This window comes from Fistularia commersonii, chromosome 19, assembly GCF_037954325.1.
Source record: "Fistularia commersonii isolate RoL2024-O1a breed Wild chromosome 19, RoL_Fcom_v1.0, whole genome shotgun sequence".
Classification (NCBI taxonomy): Eukaryota; Metazoa; Chordata; class Actinopteri; order Syngnathiformes; family Fistulariidae; genus Fistularia; species Fistularia commersonii.
This window is the reverse complement of record NC_141302.1, coordinates 4,122,846-4,138,245: the sequence shown is the minus strand read 5'-3', so window position 1 is coordinate 4,138,245 and position 15,400 is coordinate 4,122,846. Positions and strand designations below refer to the sequence as shown.

Sequence of the window (15,400 nt, the reverse complement as noted above, 5' to 3'; positions counted from 1 at the left end):
TCCGTTGTCAAGAATTACTAACCATTAGCGCATCTTTTTTTTCGCCTTACTGGATGTGTAACGTAGATTTTCATACATCTTCACCAAACTATCCATCATTGTCCAACCCTCTGCGGAAACCTTTCCCGCATCAACCTCAGCCTTCAGATTTCTGCACGATCACGCGATAGTTCACGCGAGACAAAAGCTGGAGGGCGGGATGCGAGAACGCGATGACGTCATTTTGTTTTTTTTCTGGCGCAGTATTTGCAACACAGGCCTCAACTTTCACAGATCCCCTCCCCCTGGCCTGATCCTCAAGGCAGCTTGTGACAAATGAGAGCTTATCTAAACTTTCTGGTGAGGTCAAGTCCGCCATCAGTGTGACAAATTGGGAGCTCGTCCTTTGGCGCGCGTATTAATCTTTTCGTCGAGCGAACTTCTCGCAGGATTATATGACTATCATCCGCAGGTGTTTCGCACCTTGTATGTCATAAATCGGTGCGTTATTGTAAGCTCTTGCATGGGGATTTTTTTGTATTATTTTTTTTATCCTCCCTGCGTATAATGAGATTTTTCAGGAAGTGCCAGGGCCTGGATGACACAGACCCCAGACATCATCCGCTACATATCGCAGCGTGGAATTAGGATGCTAAAATAGTGGCGTTGCGAGGTATCCACCAAATAGGTCCATGTAGGAGGAAGTTATTTTGCTTACAGATCTCGCTCCGGTTTTGGCAACAGACCCCTTAACGCCGCGTCGTTGCAGGTATTCTACATCGAATTAATAGCGGTGCGGCTGTTGCTTTCCATCTCATCAGACCAGTCTTCAAGGAACAATTAACCAAACAGCCCGCATGTTGAAAGTGTACATCTGTTGTTCTTTCACCCAAGTGGGTTTGAGTGTGTGAGCACTCAGCTCTCACAAGTAGTGGCAGGGAGAAGAATGATGAGGGCCAATAAGTATTGTTACCCTACAGCTCAACGACAGCCACTTCCTCTTCGGAGATCATTTGGAATTTATATCTTGAGAAAAATCAATTAAAAAGACTGAATGAAAAGCTGCGGCATGTCAGGTAAACACGCGGCGCGTTGACAGAAGCCGGTATTCGACGATACACTCCCTCCTGGTTTGTAAATAGAAAAAAAAGTGCATTTTTCTTTGAAAGTGACGCAGCTATTTTCTGAAAACTATGCATATGAAACTGTTAGATATATTAATGTTGAACATTGCATCGACTCCGAATCAAGCTGACACGGTGTTTATTACAGATACGGTGCAATTAAAACTCTTATTTGCCTTCCTGACATCGCGGTATCGAGGTGGAAAGCAGAAACCAGAATTGCCTACAGCTCAGGACACTGATTTGACCTGTCTGCATTAAAAACTAAAACATTAATAATCAATTCATTTATTAAGAAATAAAGAAATAAAATAACTCAATTCATAATAATTATAATCGTTATATGAATGAAAAATTAAATGAATATACGTATCCGAATCAAATGTATTTTAAAGGAATCTATAAGAACGTGTCTCGATTTGATTTTTTTCTTCATAAAGTGTCAAATTGAGTTTTAAACCTACCTGCCTCAAATTACTTTCCATTATCTGAAGCTAAATAAAAGTACATTTACTTGGGATTTCCTTCTTTCTCACAGAAAATGGGCTAGATAATTGTAAATGAGTCATATTCGAAAAATCTACGCTTAAAACAGAAGTGACTTTTTACCATCGGAAACCTTCCTCTCACTCATTCTGTCAACGAACACATTAAGCATTAATATGGAATTCAAATTCCTGCATGTTGAATATATATGATTAAATGTTTCAAGTAATCTCATACTGCCACCTGTCTCAAAAATCCCCTCATGTTTCAGTGATTCAATACTTTTAAAATCCAGAATGTTCCTCTTACTGAGTAACACCCATGAATAAAAAAAAAAAATCTTGCAAAAAAAAAAAAAGAAAAAAAAAAAAAAAGACATAGATTTCTCCAGAGAAGTTGCTCTGCGTACGAAAGGAGTCCAAAAAAAAAAAAAAAAAAAAAAGACGGCTGAATGTAAATTGCGGTTGGATTAGTATGTAGGAGGGAAAGTGTGTGCATGAGTGAGTTTAAGTCAGAGGAAGCAGCAGAGAAGACGGACGGACAACGAGAACGACACAGATCGACAGAGATGTATAACGGGGGAGGGGGGGGGGGGTTGACTGAAAGAACCACTCAGAAGGGAGAAATGGGGCCACCGGTCTCCATGGCAACCTGGCGACCGGTGTAAAGTAAGACCGAAGATAAGGGGGGGCGGGGAGGGAAACTCGGGCGGGGGGTCAGTTTCGCCCAAAGCGGAGGATGCGCGCCGGCGTGGCCTCGCCCGAGAAACGCGTCAGACATCGATAGGTTGATTGGGTTCAGTCCCTTCCTGCCCGCCGGTCGGCGCCTCGGGCCCGACTAAAGAGACGACTGCTCACATCAACTCCGGCGCTACGGCACGCGCTCTGCGGCACGGGCGGTCCCAGGGCGCTGCGCTTCGGACGTGAAGGGAAGGCAAAGTAAACTGTTTCGAAACAAAGGGAAAAAAGATGGACTCCCAGTCTGATGATGACGGCGTTATCCGACGCGCACAGAAACGCGACTTTTTCCTCATTCGTTGTTAAAATCATTGCCCGGGTCACCCACTGATGATGACTGTGATAATGTTATGTAAATGCTACTTTTAAATACACCTTAAAATACAGGAGGTGGATATATTTCTCTAGATAAACAACATAACAGGCAGTGTCGGTAAACGCAATGCATTAGAATTATATGGGTTAAAATTGAGCGTGCAGTCATTCATTCACTCATCCTGGGGTCAAACTGAGCATATTTATTCAAAATAATATTCATCCAACATCCCTCCTACCACACTACCTGAATTTGATTTTCTAAGGCCACATTTGTCTGCCTCATAAACAAGGGGAACGAGGAAACATATTTCCTCCTCATGTATGATAAATGAGCGGACGGCTGTTTTTGACCGGACGCATAATGTATTTAATGAGAGTCAAACACAAAGCTGTGACATAATTAAATTTGAAGCATTAAAGAATAAACATTTAAAGTGTAGGTGACTTGACAAAGAGCCTTTCCTGGCTCAGTTATTACTGAAAGAATCAAGCACCCGGATACATGGATAATGTTTTTTTTTTATTACAGAGACTTAGATTTGTTATTCCGACCATCATTCATGACCAAGAAATATATAAGATGTTTGCATGTGATGGAAAAAAAAAAAACTGCCAGATATGAAATATACTCATACGATAGGAAAGAAAAAAAAAAAAAAACATTTCTATAGCGCATATCTCCCATTCAGGGGCTTGGAGCCAATCTCAGATATGATTGGGTGAGAGGCGGGGTTTACCGGTCGCCTGTCAATCACAAGGCCACATATAGAGATATACAACCATTCACTCTCATTCCCGAGTAATGTTTATATTTACAACCGTTCACGCTCACATTCGTGGAATTTCTAGTGCAGCGGCTCTTAACCTGGGTTTCGATCGAACCCCAGGGGTTTGGCGGAGGTCAAGACACACATCCGATCCATATACTGTATTTTCCGCAGTATAAGGCGCACCTAAAAGCCTTTTATTTTCTCAAAAACCGACAGTGCGCCTTATAATCCAGTGCGCCTTATATGTGGATCAATAATGAGCCGCAAGGGGTCTCGCAACTGTTAGAGTAATTTACCTCATGTAGCAAAGACTGTCTGTGTTATATTATCATGAATGAGAACCATATTTTGTTTTGCGAGCTGTACAAGCTGTAAACTCATCCTGTTATACTTCTGCTATGCAACCTGTACCCGCGTCCTCTGATGCAAACAATCCTGTGAAAAGTGCTGGCTGTACTAAAAACATGATTATTGCGTGACAAGCGACAATTAACATGCGTCTACCCGTTAACTATTATCTCTCCATTTGTGTGTGTGTGAGTGTGTGTGTGCGTTGCCAAAGTAGCAGCGGTAAAAACGGTAAAAGGGAATTCCAGTCCCACAACACCCAAAATAGCACCTTTCAAAAGACACGCTTACAACACAGAGTTTAAACTCAAGGCGATCGGTCACGCAGTAAAACATGGGAATAGAGCAGCGGCGACAGAATTCAACATTAACGAATCAACGGCACGCTGTCGTTTTTTGAGAAAATTAAAGACTTCTAGGTGTGACTTATGGCTAGGAAAACACGGTACCTGTCTCTTGAATTAGAAAAAATAAAGATAAATAAATTCCAGTAAAGACGGGTTCAGCGAAACTGGTGAAACTGGTGGGGTTCAGTACCTCCAACAAGGTTAAGAACCAGTGTTCGAGGGTCTCCAATGAACCTCCAGCATGCTGTCGGACTATTGGAGGAGAAAATAAATGTGGTGGTCAAGCTAACCGCTGCGTGATGAAAACTAAAAAAAAAAAATATCAGAAAAATGACGTCCTTTACCAAACTGAACGAAACCCTCCTCTTTCAAGTGAGCCGAAATGTAAACTTAAACCGGCCTGAACTTAACATTACGCATAACCGATCACCCGCCGGTTGATGAATTCAATCAATAATTGATCGACGATCCCCGATTCTATTGAAATGCAAGGTATGGAATTCCTGCTGCTGTCAGTCAAAACAATTAAAGGACGCATCGCCGGAGGACGTCTTGATGTAGTCAGGGGTCGCGGAGGAGGATGAACTTAATTAAATGTGACGGGAATAAATGACCTGGACTTCAGATGGAAACTGCTCGGGCTGCAAGTCCCGCCTCCCGACACTTTCGGAGTTGGATGATATGTTGCCGGATCGGCACTAGCGGACAAGAACCGCGTTCGAGAACGCATCCAGCCTCGAGTCCGAGGGTCCTCAATTTGGGTTTCGAGGGAGACTTTTGGTCCTGCAATTCCGCAAAGTTACGTGACTCCCGTTATCACTCAACAAACCAAAAATCCAATATAAACCATGTACTTTTTCTTTACGTTCCTTACGTTCCTAAATCTGAAACCGAAAAAAACTTCCCGAAGCTACATCCTTGCATGGCTCTCGATGGCTCAGTTCAGTACGTACACAAAATAAGCACAAAGATATAAAATGACGCCACACATAAGATAAGATAAGATAAGAAGATAAGAACAACTTTATTAATCCCGAAGGAAATTGCTGTGCCAGAGTTACAGAAAATATAACAGTAATAAATAATAAAAAGAAAAAGGCAGAATTAGAAATAAAAATAAACTATAAAGTGTCTCATAGGAACATAGCTAGGAACGCGGCACGAGAACTACTTGAATCTTGAATCACATTTTCCCGCTCTCATATTCGTATCATGACAATTTTTTTGTCGATTTTTTTAATTGGTATATAAGGCGATTCCTATCTTAAGGGGGCCGCTGTATTTGTTTTTGTGATGAGATCAAAAGGGGTCGATTCCATCTCTTATCTTGTTTCAAAATAAAGGAAATTATACCTTTACCTTGTTTTTTTATGTTTTGATGAGCTTTATTTCTGGAATTATCCAGATTATAACAGTTTATATTCTTGATATATGTGATTTTAACAGACCAGATATTCCAGATATTCCCCTGGTTGTCAGGGGTGATGTGCGATAAAACAGTACCGGCCAAAACGAAGGGAACGATGTCCGAGCGCCGCTGAAGATATTGAGGTTCTCTTCGTGAGAGATGATGGATCGGATCAGGAACGAGTCCGTCGGAAGGAATACAAAATATGTAGTGAAGATCTGGGTAGAAGGATGCTGCCCAGGAGGATAAGAGGAAGACCAGACAGGAGATGTATGGGAGCGTAAGGAGACGTGGAGTTAGTTGGCGTGACGGAAGAAGCTACGCAGGAGAGGGTTAGATGGAGAGAGATGATTGGCTGTGACGACCCCTGAGGGAAGCAGTCTGAAGGGGAAAAGGCAGGAGGCCGGATATTTCCCTGAGGACACCATTTCAGAGCATATCAGTAAAAGAAAGTGTGTTTATTTCTGAATGTGTTTTATTCTAATCCCATTTATTTTATCTCATTTCAATCACATTTATTTATTTATTTATATATTTTTTTTATTTATATTTTATACTCATATTTAATTTCATTGTATTTTTTATTTTATTTTATTTTATTTTTATCCCATTTCAATCACATTTATTGTTTTATATCTATTTATATATATATATATATATATATATATATATATTCATTTATATTTCTATATTCATTTTTCATATTTTATTTCATTGTATTTTATTTTATTTTATTTTATTTTATTTTTTTGTCTGTTCTGCTTGCACAGTAAAGGAAAACTACTTCTCAAGGGGGACAGAATTTCTCCACAAGTAACAAACAAATCCCCATCATCCGCTGACGGTTTAACTTCGGTTCCATCTGCGGACTTGAAAGAGATGGTCGTACGCTCCAAAGGCCTGAACGGTACGCACAAAAAAAAACAAAACAACTAACAGATAAATAAATACAGAAAAAATAGACTGCAGCAAAGCGTCCTTCCAGAGACAATGCCCTCTACAACAGAAATAATCCAATTTCCATTAGAGAATCATTTCCTGTAAGAGGTGCACAAATTGTGAACATGACAACAAACTGGAGAAACTCACTACAATATGCCCTTGAGCCGTGCTTTTATCGTCCGGGTTACTTCCGCGATTAAAGTTTGACTTTTTTTTTCCCCCCTCAAAACTCGAGCGCCTTTGCCGCCGCGGCTCCTCACGGCCTCCGTCTAATTGTCATTCTCCCATTTAAAAAAAAAAAAAAAAAGCCGCTATTGTATCTGGTGTGACTGAACGCCCTCGTCCATTTAATGGCAACAAAACAATGGAAAAGCCAAAGTGAGTCTCCACAGCTTAAAGTGATTAGATGAGTTTCTGGCTAATCCCCACCTTGAGCAGGTAGGAGAACACTCCCAGGGCCGGCAATCGATTCGATCCGCACGCAGACGCGGCCGCACAATGAAACCCTTTCAGCAAATCACCTCATCAAAACAATTCAGGAGACCTGAGCTCATTTTAATTCAACCTTCTTCTTCTTTCTATTTTTTCGCAGTTCCTCACAAAATAGCAATTACGTCCAGCGTATTAATGAGACCGCCAAACGACGGGGCCATTAAGCGGACTGACACAAACAGATCGATCAGATATACGAGAGACAGGTAGAGGAGTGCATGTGTGTGTGTGTGTGTGTGTGGTCTTAACTCCAGGCAAGGAGAGGAAAAAAAAAAAAAAAAAGGAAGGAAGAATAGTGAACAGGCGTGCACAAACAAACAAACAAACGGTTCTTTGTCCAGGCAGCTGTGAGGGTTGTATTCTAAATGGGGCCATTACAGCGCAAACAAGCGGCGTGCTCATTGATTAGAAGGCGTCGGAAAAGCGGAGTCCCTCCGAAAGGTTTACGGGCGTGCAGATACCCGCGCAAAACCCCGGAAGGAGATTGCATTAAAATCGATTAGTAGTTTTTGTCTTTTTTTTTGTTTGTTTGTTTGTTTGTTTGTTTGTTGCTTGCAGAGTATGCTGACATAGACCATGCTATAATTACTGCAAAGGTGACACAAGTATGAGTGTGTGTTTAAAAATTTGAAAGTGTGACGATTGTTACCTTTCTGTCTAAAAATCAAATGGTTATAAATTTGATTATAAATAGACATCTAAATAGATTAATTTTTGGGCGCTGTAATCACGGTTCTTAATGGAAAAAAATGACATTAATACATAATCATATAATGACAGCATGGTGGCTTAGCATTAGCTTAGGATTAGCGGTGTAGATGACGGATGGATGGATGAATTAATGATTTATTATGAATTAATGATGAATTAATAATCATCTGTCAAAATACCTTTTGCATCTCTGAGCTTGAGCATATGTTTGTATGTATTTATGTAAGTATGTGTGTATGCATGAATATTGGTGTTTTTTTTCTTGCTGATAGACTTTTTCACCTCTGCAGAAGCAAAAATACCGTGTTTGTGTGTGTGTGTGTGTGTGTGTGTGTGTGGGTGCGTATGTGTGTGTGTGTGTGTGGGGGGGGGGGTTTCCGTAAGTTACCGCTCCGCCTACACACCTGTCACAACTGCTCGACTGTGCAAAAGACTCTTTAATTTGTCGTATGAAAAAGGCTTCTCCATCCCATCTGTCTGCGTTTTTTATCATTAATGAACAAAACACTTTTGCCTTTTTTTTTTTTATTATTTTTGCAGCATTCTTGACGCTGAATGCTCAACTTGTAAAATTTACCCTAAATCCCCTAAAATGGGGATTTAAAATGCACACGCATGAAGAAATACACTTAATGATTTATCTAAATCTTGCGACGCACATTTGGACAGTATTTTGTGCAGTTTGTTTGTTTCCTCCCGTGACCTTTGACCTTTCGGGAGGTCGCTTAACCTGGATTTTCTTTCGGAGTGGATTACGCACATCGCTAAAAGTTCGTGAGGAGTAAGAAGACGCACAAGATGGTGCTTTCACTGACCAGAAATTCTTGAAGGGCGTGCTGATTTCAAATCCCCTCCGGTCCATGTCTCGAATATTAGCGGCCGCAAGCTCCAGCTCCAGGACAGCCAGGCCGGCGTTGTAGTCCTAAAAAAACAAAAAAAAACACAGATGGAGATCTGTAAATCCAATAATTAGAAGCACCCTGTTGTTGAATAGCAGAAACCAAAACCGAAAAGATTACGAACAACTGTTTTTCGTTTTTTGCTTTTTCCTCTCATTGCCACGGCACTTAAAATAATTGTCTGACATTTCGGGGAAAATGTCAAACAGTTTGTGGCTTCTCTCTCGCTCTTCTTGTGTTCAAAAATGGAAAGTGTTTGGATGCTGGGAACGCCGGTCAGATAAAACAAGACATCCGGAGATGTGATTTTGAACGGCGGCGGAAATTAAGACGTGTCTGACATTTCTCCGCCACTTCCCGCCGTCCAAAGACGGAAAAAGACAGCGGATGTGTTAATAAGAAAATCATCTCGGACCAGGTCGGTAAACGCAACACGACCGAATCACCTAATGACCAAATCGGTCAACAGAATCTATCGAGTGCCCCGTAATAACTTAAAAATAAACACTTCAAAACACACCCCTCCATACTCGTCGACCTTTAAAAAAAATGCAGATTCATCAGCTGGTCGTCTTGAATCCGATAAATTCAAATCAAACCTGAGGGAAACAGTACTGTGGCATTTAAAAGCTTTCAAAACAGTTTCCTTTTTTTTATAAATAGCAAAGTCCTCAGTTGAAGCGGAACAACAACAACGGGGTGGCGGAGGGGGTCAGGGTTTCAGCATATTCACTGAAAAAAAAGTAAAAACAAAGTACATTAGCGTTTTTTTCATATCACCGCAGGCCCCTGTTGGCCAAATTTAGAGACCCTCTGAACCACGGTGACAGCCGGCGGGCTGCCTCATTAAAACCCTGTCTTTTTTTTTATTTTATTTTATTTTTTTCCCCACACTCAGGGCTTGAATGTCATTTGGCTTTATTAAAAAAAAAATTAAATTAAAAAAAGAATAAATAAATAAACACAAAGGAGACCTACATCCCGCGCCATTCCTCAAGATTTTTTGGTTTGCTTTAAAAAATAGAAATGCCGGCTGAAAATAGACAAATGACGCAAAAGTCATTTGACTTTCACTTCCTCACCAGTCACACACAAATAGTCTCCAGATGTTTATGTTTATGTGTGTGTGTGTGTGTGTGAGACGTTGTATGGAGTGACCGCGAGCACCTGTGTTGCAACTAACTGTGCAAACGTCCAGGGGATTCCGGACTGTACCGAGACGCTCAAGCTCAATGTTTTTTTTTTGTTTGTTTTTTTTTTCCTGAAGCTCCTTTCAGAAATAGGTCTTAAGACGTGAAGTTTGGCATTTTTGTAAATTCCGTCGTGACTCTGCGTGACGCTACACTCGCTGCGGTTTAGACCGTTTCCTTTAGCTCGAAGCTCTGAACTGAGATGGAGAGGGAAAAAAAAAAAAAAAAAAAAAACAGGCCTGAAGACACGCACGGACGCCCACGCGTGCACAGGCACAACATCAAAACAGCAAACACGCAGGGAGTCGGCATTGTGGGACACAAACACACACTTTCCTTCATTATTTGGAGAAACTAGACACGTGAGTTAAAACCGTCGGGGGGGTGGAGCAACACACAGAGGGGGAAAGGATGGAGTGGAAAAGAAATCTTGTTAAGAGTGGCGAGGAGGTGTTAGTCGAGCACTTAGATAGAAAAGTGTGTGTGTGTGTGTGTGTGTGTGTGTGAAAGTATGAAAGCTGGATGTAAGTATGAAAACAAAAAATAGAACCAACCGCCACCAAGCTTTGCCCACGACTTGTTTCTGCGCTAAACAATCAATGCTAATTATAGCAGCGAAAGGATTCGTGGACATCATCTTTGCACATTAGCTGCTTTTAGGGGAGCCGCGTCTTTGGGGGTGTGCAGGAAGTGTGTGTGTGTGTGTGTGTGTGTGTGTTCCTTGCAAAACTGATCATAAATCCTTAAACTACTCATTGAGAGAAATCATACACGCTTGAAGTAACGACGGGAGACTGTTTGAGTGGCCAAGTATTCCAATATTTGGCTCCCTTTAAGCGGTTTGGTTTGATGTAAATGAAGCTAAAGTTGCCGACAATCTTAATTTTGAGCCCGAATTAGAAGCCGGGCTCAAGCTGTCCCTTTAAAACGCACCTTCCTTTTTTAAGCAGAAATGAGAAAAATGTCAACCACAGGAACCTCATGAACATACAGGAAATATACATTCATATATATATAAAAATAGAGATTCATACATAAATTATCAACTTTACAATAGCTCCCTATCTTAATAATAATATATACGTTTACATATATATAGTAGTCCCTCGCCATATTGCTGTTTACCTTTTGAAGTCTCACTGTATTGCAGATTTTTTATCTATTTTAAACTGCAATTTTTTTTTGTAATACAACAGGTTTTTGCGGTTTTAATATATTTCATATGTATTTTTATTAAAATTATTTTTATGGTAAAATAAGCATTTTCTAGGGTTGCTCTGAAGCATATTGCCTTGTCCATTTAACAGACATACCATCACCACTCATAGTACTATTCTACCGTGTTATGTTCGTGTGAAGTATCGGTGAATTTTCTTTAACTGATTTCAACCCGAAAAGAATAGCAGGAAAATAACTGCAGCATTCCCTGTGTGGGAACGGTTGATAAGCCTGTGGATCATAAAGCTTTAAATTTATATAAATAATATTGGCACCACTTTGCTGGTTCTGGAGTGACTACTGTATACTGTATACTGTATACTGTACATGTGGGCATATGGATGTATGTGTATATACTTACATACATATATTTACAATCACTCCCTATCTTCATTTCCAAAATGTACAGTTTTTTTATATATACACACACACACATATATAGATATATATGTATATATACAGGACTGTCTCAGAAAATTAGAATATTGTGATAAAGTTCTTAATCTTCTGTAATGTAATACCAAAAACAAAAATGTCATCCATTCTGGATTCATTACAAATCAACTGAAATATTGCAAGCCTTTTATTATTTTACTATTGCTGATAATGGCTTACATCTTAAGAAAACACAAAAATCCTATCTCGAAATATTAGAATATCATGAAAAAGTAATTTTTGTTTTTTTTTAATTGCATTACAGAAGATAAAGAACTTTATCACAATATTATAATTTTCGGAGACAGTCCTGTATGTATAAAATTAAGAGAGGTGGTGTGTATATACAGAGATATATATCTAATTTTTGGATTACTCTCTATCTTACCTATCAACAGGTTTTCCAGTTTCAATGTATAAAAACATATATATACACAAACACACACAGTAAAAATATGTACTTTGAAAATATGTAGATAATTAAGATCAAAAGTGACTGTAAAAACAATGGCCGAAAAGCTGAAAAGAGTCCATTTTATTCCTTCTCGGCTTCCTCGAGTCTCGATCATTGCGCGGTTACCTTTTCGCCGAACCACGGTCTAATTCAGAACATCCACCGCCATAATAGCCACCCGAGGAGGACGGCGCGGTCGAGGCTCACGGATCGAGCGCGTGGCCCGGTCCTAATTGGCCTCGCAGATTTGATACGAGGCCGGGGAGAGCGGAAGGAGGGGGTTTGTTGCAGGGACTCGCCTCTGTGTCCTATCAATTATAACCGGGTACAGTCGCCGCTTTTTTTAAGTCCGGCGAAGGCTTAAATAATGAGAAAGTCGGGGTCACGGAGTTTTAAAAAAATCCCCCTCCGATTGAATCGATAAAAAAAAAAAAAAAAAAAAAAAAAAAACGACGCTCGTCTGTAATTCCGTCGCAGACGGTTCACGTGTTTTGGTGTAAACCTCCTGCCGGGCGTCCCCCTCCGAGCGAAGGCGCGCCCGTCGGCGTTGACGGTTTTCCTGCCGGCCTGATTATATCCGAACACGAGCGTGACTGCGCTGCGAGGGCAACGCAGTCACCAATACCTAATGACCCTCATCCCTCTCCAGCAGCCAATTAGAGGCAGCGAGTGTTAGCGGCTGTCCAGCCCTCGCCACTCGTTACCTACCCGGTACGCGGCGTGGCCTCCTGCACTCTTGAATTAATTCACCAAGGATGGAGGCAAGGAGAGGATGGAGAGATTTCGGCATAGAGGAAGGGAAAGGAAGGCATGGGCGGTAAAAATAACACCCAATTACAACAATCGGGGGGAAGGGGGGGTCGCCGTAATGACGCTGGTAGGCGGAGAAGGTGCCCTTCGCCACGTGTTTACTCGTATGATTTCACGCCCGTGGCTTTTTTTGTTTCCGCGGGCGGCTCGTCGAAATAAGAGGGGTGTGGGGGGTGATTACCTAACTCGGACACAAAAGACACATTATCCACTCCGAGGGAGGAGAGCGCTAAAACCCTGCAGGTTCCCAGAGGGGGGAATTTTTTAGCAGGGGCTTTACGCGACGGTCGCCAACAAACCCTTCGGACGATGAGTGCATCTCGGTGGCGGCGGGGACGCTACGAAAGCGCCCTCCTCTATATTCAATTCCACTTGAGAGGTGTCGGAGAGGCGAGTTTAAGAAAAGAGGATTTTTCCCTGTTTGTAAAAATGGCAAGCTGTGAGCCGTGGAGACGACACACAGACGGGGAAAAAAAAAAAAAATTCAGTGAAAGATCTCACGGAGATGGCAGCGGCTGTCGTCCAGTTTACTGACCGTTTGTTTCTCCGCTGCTCTAATTTAGATTTTTTTTTTTTTTTTGTTAAAGTTATACACGATTTATACCTTCCAGGGAATTTCTTTGGGTTTATATATATCATCAGTGATATGTTTTAAATGTCAAGGTCATAATGAATAACAATGCAGATATTAAAATGTCAGATGCATTGAATTTCTTTTTTTTTTTTTTTCTCACTATCGCAGTTGGCGTCGTGGTTTCCACCTCACAGCAAGAAGATCCCTGGTTCATTTGTAGCACAGGGTCTTCTTCCCATGTCTGCACACATGCAGGAAAATCACTGGAGACTCTAGAGCAAATACGTCCAACTCAAGGCCCACGGGCCAAATTCTGCCCTCGGTGGGATTATCTTTGGCCCTTAGGATGATATCTAATTACCCTTGGAGCTGAACATAAACATCTCCAAAACCCAAGTCATGTGCATGAACTCCACACCGCATGTATCAATCACACTGGATGGATCCTCTCTGGAAATCAAATCAGTATAGCCTTAAAACCAAGCTTCAACTGTATAACAGCAATGTTAAATCAGTCCTGCTTTATGGCTCAGAATGCTGGCGAGCGGTTTAGAGTGACACGAAAAGGATAAATACCTTTCAGAATGGATTTCTACGGAAGATATGTTGCATTTTTTTGGCCCGAAAAGATCTCCAAGGAGGACGTGTACAGAAAAACAAACTGTCGCAATGTGGAAGTTAAGCATCGCCGACTCAGACGGCTCGGACTTGCATTCCTACAGTAGCCCTGAGAAAACAACCGGGCCAAAAACAAGCTGGCGTGGAACTGTGACGTCAGAACTGAAGATGGCAAACCTCACACAACGTGCTGCACGGGACAGGACCAGATGGAAGCAGATAGTCGAGGCCTTTTGGTCCACCCAGACCGAAGAGGATTAACTAACTAATTAACTAACCCTTAGAGCTGGTCTGCCGATATGTTGCAAGTCCCAAAATGCTCTACGGGTGCTCTGGCGCGTCAGTCGAGTGTCAGCTGGCCTTGTTGACTCTGCTGTTGTCGACTGTGAGCTGCCCTTCGCCCAGAAAAATGGCTAAACAGAAGGTGGACTTTGAAAACGGGGGGTTTCAAGCCAGTTCTGGACAGTTCTGATTCTGCGCAGCTGTGGATTTTTAGCAGCAACGGACTCAGATTTGTGTGCAACAGAGGAACCTTGTAGGGTTAAAATCGATCCACGGCACGATGACGGGAAAGGATACGACAAGAGACGGAGCGCCCGCGATTAGTGGACTGGTGGACAGGATCCCAAAGAAAATGCACGAGGAATTTTTCGGGAAAATTCTCAGGAAAAGCCGCCCGTTCTCATCCCGATGCGTCACCCGCCTGACGAATGACGAAGGATTCATTTCTGGTCACGTACCAAGGCGTTAGGAACCGAAACCTGGAGCATCATGTCTACATCAACGCTGGTATGTGTCTCTAAACCTAACGAAAATAAAAGCGGAGTTAGTATTTTGCACGTTTGTGTTCGAGAAAGGGGTACCCGTGACGCGTGGGAATGTGTTGCCGAAAAATTAGGAAAAAAATTAGACGCTGCTTTGGGTTCGGCGAAAAAAGGGGCGCCTAATGCGCTGCGTGTGACGCTTCACCATTCAACTGGTGGTTGCAAGTTGGGATGAGAAGTGTTGCTTATATTGCATTTATTATAGAGCAATAAATAAACAGATTTTTCCTCTATTTAATGATTAATGTTGTTGTTTTTAGGCAAGAATGTGCAAACTTTGTCAGTTCCAGGTTCAAGTGTCTTGCTTAGACTAGAGAACGCCAGAGAGCAGAAAACTGAGCTGTAATAAGTTTATTTTTTGTACTTTTTTTCTTGTTATCACAAGGCATGTTGGGTTTTTTTCTTGAAAGGAAATTCTTTTTTGGCTGTGGAAAAACATTTTGATTAGAAATTTCCCTGGAAATGCTGCAGACAGAGCCAAAAGAAATTGTTGCAACTTATTTTTAATGGATTTAATGTTTCATGATGTTTTAATAGGTAATCCATTCGTGTCAAACTCTGGCCCGCGGGCCACTTTTGGCCCGCAATCTAATTATTTTTGGCCCGCAAAGCCAATAGTACTGTCTACATATGTTATAGCCAACAGTGCATGTACAACTAGTACTACAAATCCCAGAATGCTCTGCTGGTGTTTTAGCACGAAAATCACAACAGGA

At 41.5% G+C, this 15,400-nt stretch overlaps 1 protein-coding gene across 1 annotated transcript in view; it reads right to left on the bottom strand.

Moving 5' to 3' along the window:
• arap2 (ArfGAP with RhoGAP domain, ankyrin repeat and PH domain 2) overlaps positions 1–15,400 on the bottom strand; it is a 175,042-nt gene that overhangs the window by 104,208 nt on the left and 55,434 nt on the right. The window contains exon 10 of the mRNA XM_086165193.1: positions 8,478–8,584. Within this exon, the coding sequence (XP_086021319.1) occupies positions 8,478–8,584 (107 nt within the window). The remainder of the gene's footprint in view (positions 1–8,477; positions 8,585–15,400) is intronic.